The 19,875-nt window shown below is 37.3% G+C and overlaps 2 protein-coding genes across 2 annotated transcripts in view; one reads left to right on the top strand and one right to left on the bottom strand.

Moving 5' to 3' along the window:
• LOC140165817 (inactive hydroxysteroid dehydrogenase-like protein 1) overlaps positions 1-19,875 on the top strand; it is a 46,347-nt gene that overhangs the window by 8,533 nt on the left and 17,939 nt on the right. The window contains exons 3-4 of the mRNA XM_072189139.1: positions 3,133-3,243; positions 7,466-7,566. Of these exons, the coding sequence (XP_072045240.1) occupies positions 3,133-3,243; positions 7,466-7,566 (212 nt within the window). The remainder of the gene's footprint in view (positions 1-3,132; positions 3,244-7,465; positions 7,567-19,875) is intronic.
• On the bottom strand, positions 9,271-17,887 carry LOC140165497 (glutathione synthetase-like). The gene is made up of 10 exons (XM_072188788.1): positions 17,616-17,887; positions 17,127-17,202; positions 16,543-16,682; positions 15,781-15,897; positions 14,140-14,304; positions 13,609-13,678; positions 12,796-12,987; positions 11,874-11,955; positions 10,890-11,079; positions 9,271-9,856 (listed from the first exon to the last, which is right to left on the bottom strand). The coding sequence occupies exons 1-10, from the start codon at positions 17,885-17,887 to the stop codon at positions 9,733-9,735; spliced, it is 1,428 nt and encodes a 475-aa protein (XP_072044889.1). The 3' UTR covers positions 9,271-9,732.

Genomic DNA, 19,875 nt, shown 5'->3' with positions numbered 1-19,875 from the left:
TTTGAGATTTTTTGATATTTATCAACACTAAGATGTATTCTTTCACTTGAAACTGATAAAATACAACTTGCTAATATTTATTCGTATTTTTGCTTGATTTATTTCACTCTTTTCAACTCTAAAAAGTCACATGGCTCAAGACAGCTTAGTAAATTGGCGCGAAATAATGAGTCAGAAATGCGTGAATCACGAAATATTGTGATTATAAGTGCGATTCGCGTCGCGTGTGCGGCGCAACTCTGCTGCATATGTCCAACGCAGTCAAGGCGCATTCGGTATGTTGTTAACGCCAGCAAATGTGGTGTAAACAAAACAAAAATTTGCAGTCAAAATGCCACTTAGATTTTTTAATTATTTTGAATTTTGGCGCACTGAAAGCAGAGATTATAGATTCATTGGTGCAAAAAGATGCATATTTAGACCATGCACCAGATACAGCTTTTACAAGTGTGAAAGTCTTTACCGTTTTAAAATTTAAGGACGTTTTGTGCATAATTTTGACATTTTTTACTAAAACGTCGATTTCTCAGAGTTCACTTTTGACAATATTGCGCGATTTTTGTGACAAGATAACTCGAAAAATATGCAAGCAAAGGGTAAACTTTTGCACTATCCTTTAGAGTACATCAAAGTCTAGGGAAGGTTTTTCATTTTTCAAAATATTTGTTTTAAACAAAAATATACACCATTATGTGCAATTTTTAGCTTAATAGAGTGACAAAATGGCTTTTTTCACATGTTTTTTCAATATTTCAAAAAAGAGGCGAATTTCAAAAAATAAAAAACCTTCCCTAAGTTCATGTCTCTTCTTCATAAAAAGCTAACTGAATTTTTTTTACTCCGAACAGATTTTTTTCTAAGTTGTCACAAAAAATTGGGGTAAAAAGTGAATTTTGTGATTTTTTCAAAAACTTGAGATTTTTGAACAAATCTGGCGTCACCATGGGATTCCTTGACTCATTTCCTTTCCAAAAATGTATAGTTTTATATACTTTGGACATACAATTCAGAAATAATTAAGCTCGAAAAGGTCCATGTTCTCTCCCATTACTCTGCCCTTAAGACCATTATCACGTGAGCAAGAGAGTGATATCAGTGCGCAATTCTGCGCATATGATTCAGGGACTGCCTTTTGCTCAATCTCGCCGATTAACTCTGCGTCGTCTCGGAGCATTTCGATGGCTCTCCTGCGGCTTGCAGTTTCAAGCCGCAGTACGCCGACGAATTAATATAGTGCATCCATATCCCTGGTTGCGAAATCGCGAGCAGTTATGGGGATCGAGTTCGCAACATCTTGCCATCTTCTTGTTCTGCGGTTTGTCATTCATTACTCGAAACCTTTATATTAATGTTTATTGTAGTACCTACTTGAGTTTACTCACCGTGAGCAATTTGCGGATCAGTCGATATAATCCGGCAAAGAATCAACGCACTCAAGGACACTAATTTGTAAGGGTATTTTTGTCAAGTGTTATAAGCGGTTGCGAGAAATGCAGGAGTTGGGCCGATCAAGCCGATGAGCGGGTGACTGAACATGGCTTTTCATCGAGCAGACACACATTTTGTTAGTGCATATCGCAACAGTATTTTATTTCTCAGCATGTGCATCGGCGTGGGTCTGCGGCTTAGGTTCCGGGTACGCCGAAGAGTTAATCGGCGAGATTAAGCACCCAGGCCTTAGTTGACCATTCAAATCACGAGTGTTCTCTCAAATCACTAGCATACATGTACTACACCAACACTCATTTAAAGAAGAAAGCATATTTATGTGTGAGTGAAGCAGATGCCTCAGTGTGTCAAAGACAAAAAATGGTATAATGTCACTACATGTATAAAATAAGGCTCTCACCAATTCCCGGGTACCAGAGTTCCTGCCCGTCCTAGCTTGGCTTACCCGGGTCAAAATTCACGTGTCAAAGTACCCGAAAAATGGGTTTTTTTGTGTGTTTTTTTACAAAATTAAAAAAAAAGTTATAGGAGCTTAATTACTTGTTATTCAAGGTTGGAAACCAGAGAAATACTGCTACTTAAAAAAAAGTATTTCTCTGGTTTCCAACCTTGAATAACAAGTAAGGGCCTATATCTTGTTCTTTGTTCTTTTTTTTCAGTTTTTGTAAAAAAATGTGTTTATTTTTATTTTTTCCCCGTATTTTCGGGTACCCGGTTTCCTGCCCCAAAATTCAACCGCGTACCGAGAACAAAAGTACCTGTTAGTTGAGAGCCCTAAATGTCACTAGGACCTCAAGGCAGTGTTCAAAATAGCACTTGTCATCTTGTCCGCTTGTCTACAAATGCACTTGTCCGACAAACAACCACTATATTTTACTTCCAAAATAATGATTAATAAATAATAATTTAAAAAAACTTGACATAAATTTTTAACTTGTCGTGTTTAAACATCTTTTGTATCATCAACAAAGATATACCAATCACCGCTTTTAGCAGGCCGTATGCTGTGATGTCCACCTGTTCAGCATATTTACATGTAGTTCTGAATATTTTTAATTAACCATTTCACTGAGTTAACCAATGGTGCCATTGATCAAGATTCGCATATAACCAGAATGCAAATTTGGAAGCCAGCACAGGTTTTCCAAAGCAATAAACATAATTTAAAAAAAAAATTTGGACCTAAAAATATCACATATTTTTGGGACAACTGAAATATTTTGAGGACAAGCAGAATGCTTATTGGGTTGTCCTCAGGCCAACCTCCATGTATTCCTTATTTCAATCATTGCTGGAGATGGCCAAGTTCCTGATTATTGCCATTATTGGTTTTAATAACATTAAATGTCGGTGATTTAATGTACCAGCCCACTTTAACAATTATTCCGCTGCCATTAGGAGATATCAGAATCATTTCCGCTTCCACAAGTCCACAACTGATGCGCAGGTACTCTCAGCCACCTTAGATTGTGATTACCCCCAGCAGCTCCCCATTTTACACCTGGGTGGACTGAAGCAATTGGGAACAAAGCTGTCTTGCCCAAGGACGCAACACACTGGCCGTGGTGGGGCTCGAACCAGCAACCTTTCGATTATGAAGCTTACGCCCTAACCATTAGGCCTCCGTGCTTCATGATTCATTTAAAAAACTACTAATTTACTTCTCACTATTTACTCCAACAGAAAGTAATTTTCATGTGAAGACTCATATCATAAAGGCAGATTTCAGTCAAGGCCAGGAGATATATCCCAAAATATCAGACCAGCTGACAGGATTAGAAGTGGGAATACTTGGTAAGAACATCAGTTTTTGCTGAATTCACTATGAACAACAAGAGCCTCATCCCAATGGCATAGTCCAATAACCTCAATTACATAATCATAATGCAAAATTTGACCTCAAGTTGCAGAGTATGAGTTTTTGTACGCAAATCTTCAAATACCATTCATTGAATGTACAAATGTATTGGGGTTTAAGAACTGTTGAATACTGTTTCCCTGATAGATGAGCATGTTGTGGATCCTATAGTGATTACTGAATTGCTGAATACCATGATACTGCCAAAGTCCCAAAGTCCATGGTCCAAAGTCTATGGTTCGAGAACCCCTCTTTAGTTATATTAGTTGATTTTACATCATTTCAGTGACCTGAATGCAAGGTTTGTGACCGAGAGTATTTCAAAGTGCAATTAGTTATCTCTATAAAGCTGCCCATTAACAAGGACTGTTTTCAGAAAAGTTTGAAAAGATCAAGCATGTCAGCAAAGGTGACATTATGGAGTAGTATGTTATTTATGTGTATATTTGTTGTTTGTAATTGTGTTTACCCTTGCCTGAGATCGGTATGGATCTCAGTTGATCTTGGGGTTATACGTTCTTCTTCATGGTAATAAAGATGATTAAATAAAATAATATACAAGCATATATCAGTGGCGTAGCATCAATGGGGCAGGGGGGTACGTGGCCCCAATCGATCTGAAAATTTAAAAAATCCCATAGGAAAATGGCCGAAAAATGGCTTGTGCCCCCCCCCCTTCCATCCGACCCGGTGCCCCCCCCATCATGGTCGGTGCCCCCCAATATGATGACCCACACTATGCCACTAGCATGTCCCATGCATCTTAGTGTGCTTGAATTTGGCTGATGCCGTTACAGTGTACCTGGGGGTATTGGGGGATAAAGCACTCCCAATATTTTGATAAGTGGGATGGTCCATATACAATCACCCATTGTTGATGCTTGTATGAGGTTTTGATCAAATTAACCTCATATTTCTGCCATTTTAGCCCAAACTTATGCACCATAGTTCACCATTTTAGCTTCAATATGGCAAAAATTTCCATGCGCTTTACACATTTGTACCATAAACTAGTTCAGTTGCCAAAATGTGCTGGATTCACTATACTTCAAGAAGTAGTTTTCCAACCACACTCCCCTCTCGAGTCTGCAATGTCAAAAAGAAATTTACGCCATTGCTACAGAAGTCAAGAGTCAGAGCCACACTGACAAAAGCTTGACAACTTTTTCCATAGGACATCATACCCTGTTGAATCCTTGTTATAGATTCCCACCGTGAAAGCCTCTATGCACATCATGTATGTTAAAGCCATAATGATTTTTATTTTTTGGCATATTTGTGACATGATCAAGGGGAATGAGTCACATCACTCACATGTCGACCCTGGTCGAAAATGTGTTTTACATAGGCTCCTAAAGAGGACATTTAGAGCTTTCAGAAAGTCAGAAACTTAAAACCCCATGTTGATGTGACTTTCCTTTGCGAAGTTATGTCAATTTATCAATCGCTGAAAACAATGTAAAACAAAAGAATTTGAACTCTTTCTTTGCCAATATCTCAAAATCAATACTAGCGACATGCGACTCATTTCCCTTGATCTTGTCACATTTGTAATATTTACATGTGCCCCAACTAATTTGTTGTGCTTTTAAGTAAACCAAGCAGTTTTGAATTAATGTCAGAATTCTGACATTATATCCCTATAGAAAACTACTGTTAAGTAGCCAAGATAGTAAGGATTTTTTCTTTTATTTTACATCATTGAATTGGCTTTAAATGACCCGAAAACTTAGCTTAAAATAACAAAATTAAAAATAAATTTGACCAACATTGTATATTTATGCTCTGGCTGTTATCCGTAATGTCTGGATGTTATCTGTAATGTTATAAAACTAAATTCATACATTGGGCTATTCCAGTAAAAATCCACACCACCCCTGTTGAAGATTTTGGAAATATCTTCCACAGGGGGAGTCTGAACTTCAAATGGAATGAACATATTAGGCAGCTCTTTGAATTTCATACACCCTCTGAGAAAGATTCAACCTGAACTTCAGCAGTGGGAGAATGAGTTTCATGGAGCTGCTAATGTGTTAATTCCATTTGAAATTTGTACTCTCTCTGTGGAAGATATTTCCAAAATCTTCCACAGGGGAGTGTGATTTTAAATAGAATAGCACATTATTATTCATTTTATTCAAACCATTTCGCAGCAAGCAAGATACTGATTAACATGCAAGTTGCATTATAAAAAACATTAAAATTACACAAAGTTCACATTAACAAATTCACAGTAGGGTCAGTCCATGTCGAAACAGATTGAGTGTACACCCACCCTCTTGGATTTTGCTCTCCTTTGGCTCAGGGGTACCTTTCATGGATCCCTAGGTGAGGTCACAAGAAAAAGTTCAAATTCCATTTACGTTTGCGAATGGCGGGCAATCAAAGTTTGGCGACCTCGACAAAATTGTGAATTTAAGGGTCCAAATGACAAAGTGCTCTCTTTGAGGGGCACTTTCTTCTTAATTGAATCAGTTGTGATCCTCTTTTTGAATGTGGTCACTCACTGGCTGTGTCTGAAATACCTAATGCCAAAAAAGATAGATTTGAATTTAGTTGGGATTTCAGAGGGGGTCAAAATCAGCACTTCGTACTGTTCAATCAAATTATCTTGATTTTGAAGGACCCATGATAATGTCACAGTGCACTTATAGGTCCTAATTATGTTCAGAATGGATTAACCATATGCCAATGTCTATGAGCAATTAAAAAAAAGAAAATTTCTAGACCCCTACAGAATTTTAGGCCACCCCTAAAGTGGTTCAGCCACAAATGGCACTTAAAATCGGCAAATTTTGACCCCTAATAACTTTAGGTGTACACTAGATATGAATTTCTAGTCTTTTGCATCTGAAAGAATGTAGTTTAATGTTACTAGGAACATAAGATTTGTTTTGTATTTTTGTGTTTTAGTATTAAGTTGGCGCTTTCAAAAATAGTCATTTTTGCCTAACATACCATGCATACAGGATACAGTACAAAATGCCAATTTTAGTATGATATTTTTTTATATTTTTGATCACTTTATAGCCATTTGTATTATTTATCCTGATATTTCAAGTTGCTCTTGAGTCAAGTAATAAGAAAAAACTACTTTCTAATCCTCTGTATGGATTTTTAAGGGGTCAAAAATGCACTTCCTGGCAACGATGCACATGCAAAGTACAGGTTATGGGGGTCAAATTTTCAGAATGCTCCCAATTATGTCAAGTAATATACCAAATTACTCGTATGGTCATGAGGATTCCAAAAATGTATAGTTTGTTATGTGTCAGACCTTTCAGGAGGGCGCTATGACGAAAAATGTTGATAGGTCAATGACCTTTTGAAAGTATCAAAACACAAAAATACAAAACAAATCTTATGTTCCTAGTAACATTAGACTACATTCTTTCAGATGCAAAAGACTAGAAATTCATATCTGGTGTACACCTAAAGTTATTAGGTGTCAAAATTTGCCGATTTTAAGCGCCATTTGTGGCTGAACCACTTTAGGGGGCCTAAAATTCTGTAGGGGGTCTAGAAATGTCTCTTTTTTTAATTGCTCATAGACATTGGCACATGGTTAATCCATTCTGAACATAATTAGGACCTATAAGTGCACTGTGGCATTATCATGGGTCCTTCAAAATCAAAGATAATTTGATTGAACAGTATGAAGTGCTGATTTTGACCCCCTCTGAAATCCCAACGAAATTCCGAAATCAATCTTTTTTGGCATTAGGCATTTCAGACACAGCCAGTGAGTGACCACATTCAAAAGAGGGTCACAACTGATTTAATTAAGAAGAAAATGCCTCTCAAAGAGAGCGCTTTGTCATTTGGACACCTTAAATTCCCAATTTTGGTCAAGGTCGCTAAACTTAGATGGCCCGCCATTCGGAAGCGAAATTGAATTTGAATTTTTTCTTGTGACCTCACCTAGGGGTCCATGAAAGGTACCCCTGAGCCAAAGGAGAGCATAATCCAAGAGGGTGGGTGTACACTCAGTCTGTTTTGACATGGACTGACCCAGTAGGTATCGAAAATAAAAATTTTGAGAAACAGGCAATTTCAGATAACAGCCAGAGCTAGCCTATATGAAGTATTAAATGTAACTTGTGTTGAAATGTGGCAAATGTAAATGTGTGTCATAGTGGGTTTTTTTGTGTGTTTCAGTAAATAACGTTGGTGCCATGGATTACCCAGAATACTTCCTTAACATGGCAACTGAACAGCTATGGCAGCTGATTAATATAAACATAGGAGCTGCAACACTGGTAAGTTTGCTAATCTATCTAACTTGCATCTTGGTAATAAAAAACTACCGTAAAAAGCATATATGTGCTTACTATCGAACGCTTTTAAAAACATGAGATTTGGCGTAAAGTCCGGCGCATTACCAACTGAGCTAATGGGGTTGAGACACACTTTTGCAGGTTTACTTGTTCGTATATGTGTATTGATGATTTGTTCAAAACCCTTAAACTTTTGTGGATGGGGCTCTTCATGTTTGCATGTTTTAAAAGCGCTCAATAGTAAGCACATATGCTAACTATCATGTTTTTACTTGAAAGTCCTTGAATTTGAAAATACCTTTTCTAGGCATTGAAAGGCCTGGAAATTTGCACAAAGTCCTTGAAAGTCGTTGAAAATTGGAATTTTACCTAAAGTATAATTTTGACAAAATTTGGGGAGTAGAGAGGAGCTGTCACTTTCGTTAAAAAACTGCCGCATGTGTTGTGGTAAGACCTTGAAAATCATGCTTTTGGACCTTGAAAGTCCTTGAAAAGTCCTTGAATTTTAAAGGCTTCAAAGTGCGGAAACCCTGTTCTCGGTGAGCTAAGAAAAGATCATGAAATGTGTAAATACAACATATTGAAGCTTAAATGGAAGAAGTTGGTTGTGCATGCTGTCGGCAAGGGACCTGAATAGCCCCATTTCTTCATGTCTGATGGCACAGGGTGGTATAGAGAGAGGGTGGTATAGAGAGTTTATTTCTGCAACCATATAAGGTAAGGACTATCCATTGCAGATGCTCCAGCTACATGTATGTCTATTTCTGTGGACATATTTTGGGACTGTCCATTGCCGATGATACAGTAGGCTATGTCATAGTCGAAATTTTGTCCCTTTTTCTTTATTTTTCAATTCCTTTTGGCTAATCTTGGCAATACTACATGCATCAACCACTACCTCACGTAAATCATTATTTTCAATCTAGGTAATACTATACCACTCCCGGATACCACTGCTTCCCAAAATTACGTACACACCATTATAGCGCTCCCATCCACTGCCTTTTCTAATGTTATGCTCACAGAATATTAAAAATTAAATTTAAGAGGGCACTGTTAAGGGATCTGGAATGAGCGTTTTGAGCGTTTAGACAGTATTTTTTGTGGGACATGAGAGCACATCAGACATATCGAATTGCATTCTGAATCTGAAGAATGTCTTTCTGATATCAAATAATTTTCATTTTTGAAATTCACGATATAATACAAATTTTATGACAAATTATTAAAATTTGATATTTTTCAAATTTTGATATATAACAGTCCTCGAAGTAAATTTTATAAATCTAATGATATATTCTTAAAGTGTATGTAGCTGGGAGGAAAAGCAGACAATCAATTGAAAATTTTGACCTTTCATATTGAAGATATGGATTTTTTTCCCAAAAAGACCTAATTTTTTTGTGGTGTTTTGGGAAAAAAATTCATATCTTCAATACGAAAGGTCAAAATTTTCAATTGATCGTCGGCTTTTCATCTCACCTACATACACTTAAAGTATAAATCATCAGATTTATAAAGTTTACTTTAGTACTGTTAAATATCAAAAATATCAATTTTAATCATTTGCCATAAAATGTGTATTACATTGCGAATTTCAAAAATCAAAATTATTTGATATCAGAAGGACATTCTTCAGTATTCAGAATGCAATTCGATATGTCTGATGTGCTCTAATGTCCCACAATAAATACTGTCCAAACGCTCATACCCCTTCCCTTAATGACATCATTGATTTCTCCACATTTATATGAGGAAGGCTCCCATTTACTGTTACTGTTGAATTTGAGTATTGCTCTTTGTCACCAAACACTCCCATTTTGTAACCACTCCCCTCCAGCTCCAGCTGTGATTGCCCCCTCATTTTTTATGTCTGATGGTACAGGGCGGTATACAGAGTCTGTATTCTCCATATCTATTTCTATGATCATACAAGGTAGGGACTGTCCATTGCCGATGCTCCAGCTCCGATTCAACCCTCATTCTTCATGACAGGGTGGTATACAGAGTCTGTATTCTCCCGATATATTTCTAGGGTCATACAAGGTAGGGATTGTCCATTGCCGATGCTCCAGCTCCCGATTCCACCCTCATTCTTCATGACAGGGCGGTATACAGAGTCTGTATTCTCCCAATGTATTTCTATGGTCATACAAGGTAGGGACTGTCCATTGCCGATGCTCCAGCTCCGATTCCACCCTCATTATTCATGACGTTCTTGGTTCGTAGCAGATGACCTGAGGCTTTGTTGATTGCTACTTGGTCCTCTTTGCTGTATGAAGAAAAACAAACAGAGAAAAACTTAGATGACCGATGACATACATTTTACAAGACCTTTGAACATTCTCAACTTTCTCTCCAAAGTAGTGAGGAAAGTTATCACTCAATGCTTTCGCAGAGTCAGAGGCAGGTAGGATTTTCTTCTTTTTGTTCAGTGTCCGAAGTTTGCAGTTTGCAATTTGCTCTGCATATATGATTTCTTGAACTCTTCTAACATGGTATAGACAACTATGTTCTGTTCTACATAGCACTGATGATCAACATCTAAACCAGTTTTGCACCACTTTTTCTCAAGTTTTTGTCGGACCCTGCACTCACTGTGTATCTCGGAGTTGTACCAAGGCTGACGAGCCCGATTACTACAGGTTCTTGTTGTAGAGGGCGCATGCTGGTCCAGAGTATGAGTGACGGCATTGGTGTAAGCTTCGGTTATCGTGTTGATATCAGTTGCTTCAGCTGAGAGTTGCGTTGCCATCAATGTTTATCGACAAAGCCAAGGGACTGGTATATTGATATGCTTGAGCAAACTGCATACAACCACTACACTGTCCAAAAGCCTTATTATGATGTGTTGGGAGTTTTAAAAGCATGAGCCCTGAACAAAATATGATGTGAGCACATACTGCCAGCAATAACGTCAGAAGTCAACCCATCTATATATAGAGTACAAAAAATAAACATTTTTGGCAAACTCTGTGTGGCGTATGTTTGATAAGTAAGATAATTGGTTACCAAAATTTTTGGATGGACAGTTTCTGGATCCTGGCTAACACCCTGTCCCAATATAGATAATTTATATTGCACATGAAAACTGCAACCAAAAAAATGGTCGTTAGATTGCAACATTGATCAATATTTTTTTTACAAAATAATTTTTTTTCCTTCCTTCCATCCCAGTTTATTTCAGCAATCTAACATTATTTTGTTTGACCTTATCTACTGTTTAAAGAATTACCAAATGAGATTCCTGGGACCCATGATGATGATGATGAATATCTTCATTATTGGAAACTACAGTTTCTTACCATACTAGAACACCGTATATGCCTAACTCGCTGACCATATCCTGCATATCAACTGGCTTTCCTCTACAAAGCTCATAGTTCTTGACCACCGTAGGCATGATGCGCTCCATCAAGATGTACCCTGACCGCTCCTGTTGACCAGCTAATTCCTCTAATTTGACCCGAATATCATCTCCATAAATATTGTTACCTAGAAATGAATAACATTTAAGAGATTAACAAATGTTTGGGTACAGTGGCATACCAAGAAAAGTTGAACAAGAGGACAAATCAAAGTTTGTAATTTTCATGCTGAAATTTTAATGCTGAAATGCCTGTTTGCAATTTTAAATGCTTAAATGGACAAAAATGAGGTTAGGTTTGAATACCTGGGTTCAATGAAGACAACAAAGGTGATAGAACATCTGAGATCAAAAGAAGATTAGCTATGGCAAGGACAACAACTCAGAGTATGTCAAATAATAATCAACCTCATCAAGATACGGTTACTTAGTGCAACAGTCTTTTCAATTGCTATATACGGGTGCGAATCCTGGGCAATGACAAAGAATGACAGGAAGAAGATAGATGCATGTGAGATCAGGGTGGTAGGAACTGGTAATTACAAGGCGTCTTGTAATTACCAGTTCCTCTGAACCTGAGATGTGGTGCTATAGGAGGCTGTTGTGAGTATTTTGAAAAAGACAAGAAGACAAACATCTGGGTCCTGAATAAGACAAACTATCAGAAAGTCCATCATTGAGAGGAAATTGTGCTACTTTGGCCACATTGTAAGAAAGATGGTGGAGATGAGAAGCAAATTCTTTAGGGAGCCGTGGAAGGTATTAGTGTTGGTTAATGTTAATTTTTTGTATGCCAAGTTAAGCACACATGCCAAGGTTGCCGAACCTTGTTGTATTTTATATCATTAAAGAAGTAAATAAAAGGTTCAATTTACTGGATTAAAATATTGTTCGTTGTTTTTCATTGGCTACTCCAACTTACCACCTCCTTCCCTCTGTGGTTTCATGACATAGTTTTGTGGGTTTGCAATACCCATGGCAGCTGCTTTATCCCCTTCCGCTGTCTACAAAGGTGAAAGAAAGAAGAAACAACCATCATTTGTGATGCAAGCTGATCCAACCATGCTGCAGTTATTGTGAAACATGCAAAACAGGACTGGTTATTAACGAAATGGCATTTTTGCTTGACAAAACCAAGTGAATTTGACTCACTACAATATTTTGTCTGTCACATCGGAGGACTTCATCAGCTATGACTGATATGATCATCTGATCCACTTTCCTGGGAAACTGGTTTCTGGTTTTTGCTTAGTCTTTTTTCCAGTCTTTAAAGCAGATCATATACATATTTTCGGAAATATGTGCCCTCCCCTCTGTTTAAGGTCTTCGGGGATTGTGGGGGTGGGGGTCCCCAGACAGGAGATATACAAAATTACAAGAAATATTCATTGTGCTCCTTTCAAATCATTTAATAAGATAAAAAGCGCAGTGATTTATAGTGCACTACGCACAGGCACAACGCCTAGACATTAATCCACAAGCCTCAGCACACTTTACAGGTTGTCGCTGACCACTATGGCCCACATCATTCCATAAACCATTTTTCAACAACAATTCAGGGACTTTGCTGCTACAAGAGTGCACATCCTAGACAATCCACAAATAACCTTTGCAACCAGGATCAGCGCCCCGTGTTTCATACGGGTTACAACAAGACAATTAGCAGTAAGTTCCTTGTCCCGGTTCCTTGTCCAGGGGAATTTCAAGCTAACTCAATTTTTCCACAAGATCGCATGAGGCACCGCCAGGGTTCGAACTCACAACTCTCGCACCATAGTCGAATGCCTTATCGATTGAGCAAACTTGAGCACTATTAACCATATTACTAAACAACAACCACTTACTAAGTCTAATGAGTACTGGGCAGCAAAAGTTGACCTCATGTTGGAAATCATTTCCGGGTCACTGAGATACCTCTCCACTGCTCTTGGCTGTGATAATTCTTGCTGTATTTTCTTGGTATCTGCTAGATGCCAGCTTATTGAGGGACATACTGCTGCAAGCGATTGCTCAGCAATCAACTTGAACTTCCACTCCTGGTTGAATAGAAAATGCAATAGACCTTTTCAAATCAAGATCCGAAAAAATTGTAAAACCGCAGTATTTATTCAGTAAGCTAGGGGGTCAAATTGGTGCATGACGAATCAAGCGGAATCACATACCTTTTGAGTAAATATACAACATATTTAGCCAAAATCAACAAGAGTCATCACAGAGAAATATTTTCTAAAAGTATTGAACTACAACTTCCACTATTTGGCACTTCACAATGTGACAGTAAAAGAAAGAAAAATGCAAATGTTTGTCATCTGTGGCACATTTGATTTGGTCTTCATGTGGTCTTCGCAATATAAACATCAATCTCTTGCACAAGCCATACCCAACGCTTGACAGTGTCTTTTACATACCGGTAATAATCGCGTTTGCGTTAGCGTTGATGACCCGGAATTGTAAACAGGGTCATCCATAATAAACTTTGGAAAACTTCAATTTGAAAAAGTCTATAGGATTAGATAGTAGTAGCGTAGCCAGGATTTTTCCCCGGGGAATAAAGCCCAATAACACAAATTAGCGCTGCTGTGAAGGTGGTCAATTTGCTATAGTCTAGGAGCATGATATATTGCAGGCAAAAAGTCACAGAAACAATGATAACATACCATTTCTGATGTGAAGTGCGAGGGGTCACCTCCCGTTCGGTAGTAGACAATTGCAACTTCCATTCCATCCCTAGAATCAACGGAATAACAAATTCATTGTAAGAAAATTGATACGCAACTGTTTTACCAGGCAAAAAACAGGTGATTTCATGGCAGTTACGGATGTTCCATAGTTTTATTAGGAATTTGCCAGCAAAGTTGGAATATTTTATATAAAATAAGTAACATATTAAGATGGTACAAGTCTAACCATCAGAAACAGCATAATGGTGAAAAAGCTGTACTTTGGCCATATTGTCAGGAAACATGGAGTTGTAGAAAAACAAATTGTGCAAAGGGCTACGGAAGGTCAACAAGGAAGGGGGACGTACACCAACATCTTGGACTAATGATGTGAAGCTGGTTTCTAACCAAGGAATGCAAGGTGCAACGCAATGCCCTCCAAATAACCAACATGCAGTTATTAACCTCTAAATTCGAGCCCTTTATATGATATGACCAGAGATTATATAACATAAGGATACAACTTACACAATAAGCTTTCTGTCGTCTGTCAGTTGTGCATTCTTCCCCAGGTATAGCAGATTTCTTGTGAGGACTTTAATTGCATGATTTAACTCCTTGATTTGATAAATAAAGTATGTGATGTCAAAGATATTCTTCTCTCCATCTTCTACAACAAACAATATTGAAGCACTGAAATAAAAGCATAATAGGCAATCAAAGTGTCAAAACATGGGAATGCCATATACATGTACAGATTATATTTGGCTTACTGTATATTCATAACCTCCGCGTATCATGCCATATGTGTGTCCCAATCAAATTGGTCGTTAGATGATATACACACACCGGCGCGGAGGTTATTGATATCCATCAATGACCTGCGCGGTATAATGACTTTCGCGTAGTGCGCATCTGTTGCGCCGGAACTCTACACGCGCATGCAACTACCATATTTGCACATGGCATGCTTGCGCAGTGCCGTTTTAGCCTGTTCGATTTTTTTGAAGGGCGAAATATAAGTTTTGATAAAAATTGTTTATTTCAACAAATTTCGGAGAATAAAATCTTGAGATTTGGTTGAGTGATGAGTTAAAAATAACGGTTATGAATTCGGTTAATAACTTTGCATCAGTTATATAGCAGGCATTGTGAAAAATCTAAACATTTTGCTTTGGACCTCGGAATATCCCTCGGTTCCAAAGGCAAAATTTTTAGATTTTTCACAATGCCCTCCAAATAACTAATGCGCAGTTATTAACCTATAAATAATACACTACAAAAAGTGAATTATACAAGTACAATTTAATACACTTTTGATACTAGTATACTGTAGTCAGCCAGAATATGACTACATTTTTGTTTTTGTAATTTATACAAGTCCAATTTGATACACTTTAAATTTTGATATTCCTCTAGCCACTCAAAATGAACTAAGTTCAATTTGATACACTTTACATACACTAAAAAATTTAATACATTTTTGAGACACTGTATGCAACCAGAATTTGACTAAGTTCAATTTGATACACTTTACCAAAAAAGATCTTCTCTGACTTAACATACACCAAAAAACTGGCAAAGTTCAATTTGACACACTTTTGATACATTTTTGATACATTTGGGTGGTATTTGATACAGTTTTGATACCCTATATTTTTAGTTGATACATTATCAATACAGCCTTCGTACATATCAAAACTGTATCAAATTGCCATTTGATTCAGTTTTAATACACTTTGATACACTTTTGATGCACTTTTTGCTGTATAGAATTTCAGCTAGGGTGAATACATGGTGTACAAGATTCTTATTTTAGGATCAGTTTAAAAAAATAGTATGATAGTATAATAGTAATATGCATGCAAGTGGTTTGTTCAGGCTACAATGGTGTCATCATAGGTGACTTTTTAGTTAGGCTGTTTTAAATTCTTGATCCAGGAGATGCACTGTGCGATGTTCAATGTTTTTTGATATGTTTATTTTGAGAAGGAAAAAAAAAAGTTTTCTTTTTAAATAAAAAAGAATTCTGCATTTCACATGATTTTACAAATGCACACACGTTGAGACAAGCCTCTTTTTTTTGCCTAAACACACATGAAAAATTGCCCCTTTTTTTTCATGGACGATTCACACATGTTTAAATTGAAGCGACTTGCCCAAACCTACTTTGGTTGTCCATAGAGCTCCCATGCCTTGACAAGCCCCTCACACATTCCATCTGTACAGGGATTGTCTGGAACCTGTTGACTATTATTAGGAATGCCATGTTCTTGCAATACTGCTCTGAAAATGTCGGATATAAATAAGTAAAATAATCAGGTGGGAGTGTTTTATGTTAGTATTATTAGTGTATTTAAGTGGTAGTATGTTACTAGCAACCACTTGCCATAGTATTAATCTCAACTTGTCTCAATTTAGCAGGTTTGTTCCAACTCACCTATGTAGTTGTGTTGTCCTCACACTCATTGCTGCTAAACCACTTGCCATGCTCTTAATCTCATCTCGTCTCAATTCAGGAGGTTTGTTCCAACTCACCTATGTAGCTGTGTTGTCCTCACACTCATTGCTGCTAAACTAATTGAATTGGTAATAATTTTAACTCGCCTCAATTCAGCAGGTTTGTTCCAACTCACCTATGTAGCTGTGTTATCTTCACACTCAATCCTACTAAACCATTTGCCATGGTATAATTTCAACTTGTCTCAATTCAGGAGGTTTGTTCCAACTCACTTATGTAGCAGTGTAACTCTCACTCATTCCTGCTAAACCACTTGCCATGCTATTAATCTCAACTTGTCTCAATTCAGCAGGTTTGTTCCAACGTACTCACCTATGTAGTTGTGTTGTCCTCACACTCATTGCTGCTAAACCACTTGCCATGCTATTAATCTCATCTCGCCTCAATTCAGGAGGTTTGTTCTAACTCACCTATGTAGCTGTGTTGTCCTCACACTCATTGCTGCTAAACTAATTGAATTGGTATTAATTTCAACCTGCATCAATCCAGGAGGTTTGTTGGGCTGGAAATGCAGCAAATAGTCAGGTCGCACAACAGCTAGAGTCACAGGCTGTTTGATTTAGAATAAATTATTAAAAAAATGTAAAATATAAAATGAAGTAAAAATCCCCACTTTTTGCATTCCAAGCACCTACCGCGAAATATGCCGCAAATATATTCCTTTTTTTTACAGTTTTCTGTAGCATGAAAACGGTTTTCTGCAGTAAGAAAACGGTTTTCTGCAGTAAGAAAACGGTTTTCTGCAGTAAGAAAACGGTTTTCTGCAGTAAGAAAACGGTTTTCTGCAGTAAGAAAACGGTTTTTCTGCAGTAAGAAAACGGTTTTTCTGCAGTAAGAAAACGGTTTTTCTGCAGTAAGAAAACGGTTTGCTGCAGTAAGAAAACGGTTTGCTGCAGTAAGAAAACGGTTTGCTGCAGTAAGAAAACGGTTTTCTGCAGTAAGAAAACGATTTTCTGCAGTAAGAAAATGATTTTCTGCATAAATCTTGACAAACCTTGTGGCAGCCTTCCTCCTGAACCTGCTTGTAGATTTTGAACAGCCTGCCTGTGAATTCATCAGCTTCAATGGTACTGAAATAAAGCAATCACAAGTACATCTGATACACCTTGAGGAAAAAAAAACACCAGGTTTATCTCTGGTCACCCACATTCATAAAATTGTGCAGTACATTTTTCCCTTGTTTTTGTTTTTGTTTGTTTTATTATTATTTTTTTGTTAAGAAATTATCTAGCAAAATCATTAAAAGCCCAAAACAATTGAAACATCATTCCGGGAAACCAAAAATGTATAAGTGCATTTCCAACCTCCGGTGAGAGCAGAGGTCCCAATTTGAAAATTACCCCCCCCCCCACCGCTGATATTTATTGCACAGCCCCTAAACAATAAAGAAGATACAGACGTGAAGGGTGTATCTACTCACCATCATTGGGTCCAACTTACTGTGTGTAGGGATCTATGCTCCACCTGTATCATACAAACTCACCTTTTCAGTGCCGATGTCAAGAATTCATCATCCTTAGTAACCCTCCACATCAATTCATTGAATCCCGTCTGCATGTACACCGCTTTCTGATAGAGAACTCTCGGAACAGGAGATGGAAATAAAGTATGTGGCATGTATGCAGCCTCATCTTGTCTATCTGTCACGGCATAAAGTAGTCCAGTGCTCATAGCTCTGATGTTGGAGAATGCAGCCAGATGATTAAGGTCCGCATCACTCAGTGGAAGTTTTATAGCATCGTTATGTAGAGACATTTTGCAATTTGTGTTGATCTTTCTTCTCTCACGTTATAATCAAGTTTTAATACCTGCGGGACAATGAAATTGGTATTAAATTGGGAATAGCTCATTATTCCGAAGGGTCAGAAAACTGTTAGGGTTTGGGGTATATCAGGTAAGGATTAAGGTTAGGGTTAGTGTTAGCATTTAAGGTTAGTGTTAGTAAAAGTAGGTAATGGTGAATCCAACGGATGAGGACACAAAACACATCAAGGATCAATAAATGATACAAGAGGATACCTTGAATATGAACAACTGGAAAAAAAAAGAGCAAGGTACATCAACTTGATGTGGGGAGCGGAGGCAAAACCAGCAAATGTAGGCCAAAAATTACCAGTTCCAAGGCTCACAAAAGTGCTAAACCAGCAAAAACAACAAGGATCAATGGGAATACAAAAGTACACTAGAACAAGTGATGAAAATCACTGTGCACATAAACAGACAGAAGTGTCAGCAAAACAGTACAAAAGTACACTGGTGCAGACAAACAAAACTGAACAGGCAAAAAAACAACCGACGTTTCGAGCAGATAAACTGCTCTTCTTCAGGGACAGACAACAAAATATAAAAGCAAACACAGAAAACTACATGCTGTAGTTTAAAACAAATTCAAGTCAAAAACTGAATTCAAGTTCAAATAGAACTCAGTAGCAAACAAGACAAGCTCAGAGCAAAATAAGCATGTCTTCCCTCAATGAAAGATTGAAAGTTCTTCTGTCAATGAAAGAAAGTTCATAGTTAGTGTTAGGGATAAGGGATAAGATTAGGGTCAGGGTTATGTAACTACTATCTAGTAAATTACTTCTACCTTTGCAGCTTGTACTTCAATATTAAGTGGTACAGGTGCATCGCAACGGTCATTGTAAATATTTTATTTGCTTTTTCCCATTACTCATCACCATCAAGGATTATAATACCTTCCATAACACATTGAAGAGATGGGAAAAGATTAGGGATGTATCATTTGATTCTCAGGGGGGCATGGTAGTTTGAGTCAGACAGAATTTTTTTTTAGCTGCCAAAGGCAGCTTAATATTTTTATTTTCCATTTTACAATTATACATTTATACAGAGTTGGGGCATTTTTTTTTACTCATGATTTTTTTTTGCATCTGTCCAGTGGGCGATGTTTTTTTCTTTAAAACTCTCCTATGCTTTTCTTCCCCCAGAGTCAAACTTTGTCAATATTGCTGTTTTTCTTGTTTTTTGCCAAATTTTTCTTTTCAAAAATACCTAGGGATGTCATTTTCTTCGGAAGGGGGGGGGGGTCATGAATATGTCGGTGACCGAGTCAATTTTTATGACCCCCTATTGTGGGCTAAAATTTTCATGACCCCTATCTTGGGTCAAAAATATTTATGACCCCCCCACTTCAAACATACACAGACTCAAGACAAATTATTCATTGCCGGAAGAAAGGCGCGAAGCGCTCCAAAACTTATACCAAAGATTGTGCGAACATTGACTGTTAAGTTCAAGAATGCGAATGCAGCGCACAAAAATTTTGAGCCACCATCCCTTAAATTAAATCCTGAGTTATACTTCTAATCATGTTAGGTATATTACATGTATATAGTACATTGCTTCTGGTATACAACTTAATTCTTCATTAATAATTGGTATACAACTTAATTCTTCATTAATAATTGCTATTACCAATAATCTTGCTGTTTACTGTTACTCCAACTGATATATATATCGATCTATGTTAATTGTATTTGATGATATTGATTGATGAATAAATATGAATGAATGAATGAATGAATAAAAAATAATTCTATAACCCTCTTATTTTGGGTGTTAAAAATTATGCCCCCCTATTTTGGTCTAAAATTCTATGACCCCCCAATATATTCATGACCTCCCTTCCAAAGAAAATGACAGCCCCTAATGACGATTTGTCCTAATCCTTCACTTTGAGGAAATTTGCTCACAATTTTAATTTGTTTGCACTTTCGCTGGGA

Source organism: Amphiura filiformis, chromosome 12, assembly GCF_039555335.1.
Source record: "Amphiura filiformis chromosome 12, Afil_fr2py, whole genome shotgun sequence".
Taxonomy (NCBI): Eukaryota; Metazoa; Echinodermata; class Ophiuroidea; order Amphilepidida; family Amphiuridae; genus Amphiura; species Amphiura filiformis.
The sequence above is the reverse complement of the archived record's forward strand: the minus strand, read 5'-3'. Positions and strand labels throughout refer to the sequence as shown.

Coding starts and splice junctions, on each gene's coding strand:
- LOC140165497 (XM_072188788.1), bottom strand. CDS start 17,887: ATGTCTCTACATAACGATGCTATAAAACTTCCACTGAGTGATGCGGAC. Junction 15,898..16,542: donor AGGACAACACAGCTACATAG/GTGAGTTAGAAC, acceptor CGACATTTTCAG/AGCAGTATTGCAAGAACATG. Junction 9,857..10,889: donor ATATACGGTGTTCTAGTATG/GTAAGAAACTGT, acceptor TTCTTCATACAG/CAAAGAGGACCAAGTAGCAA.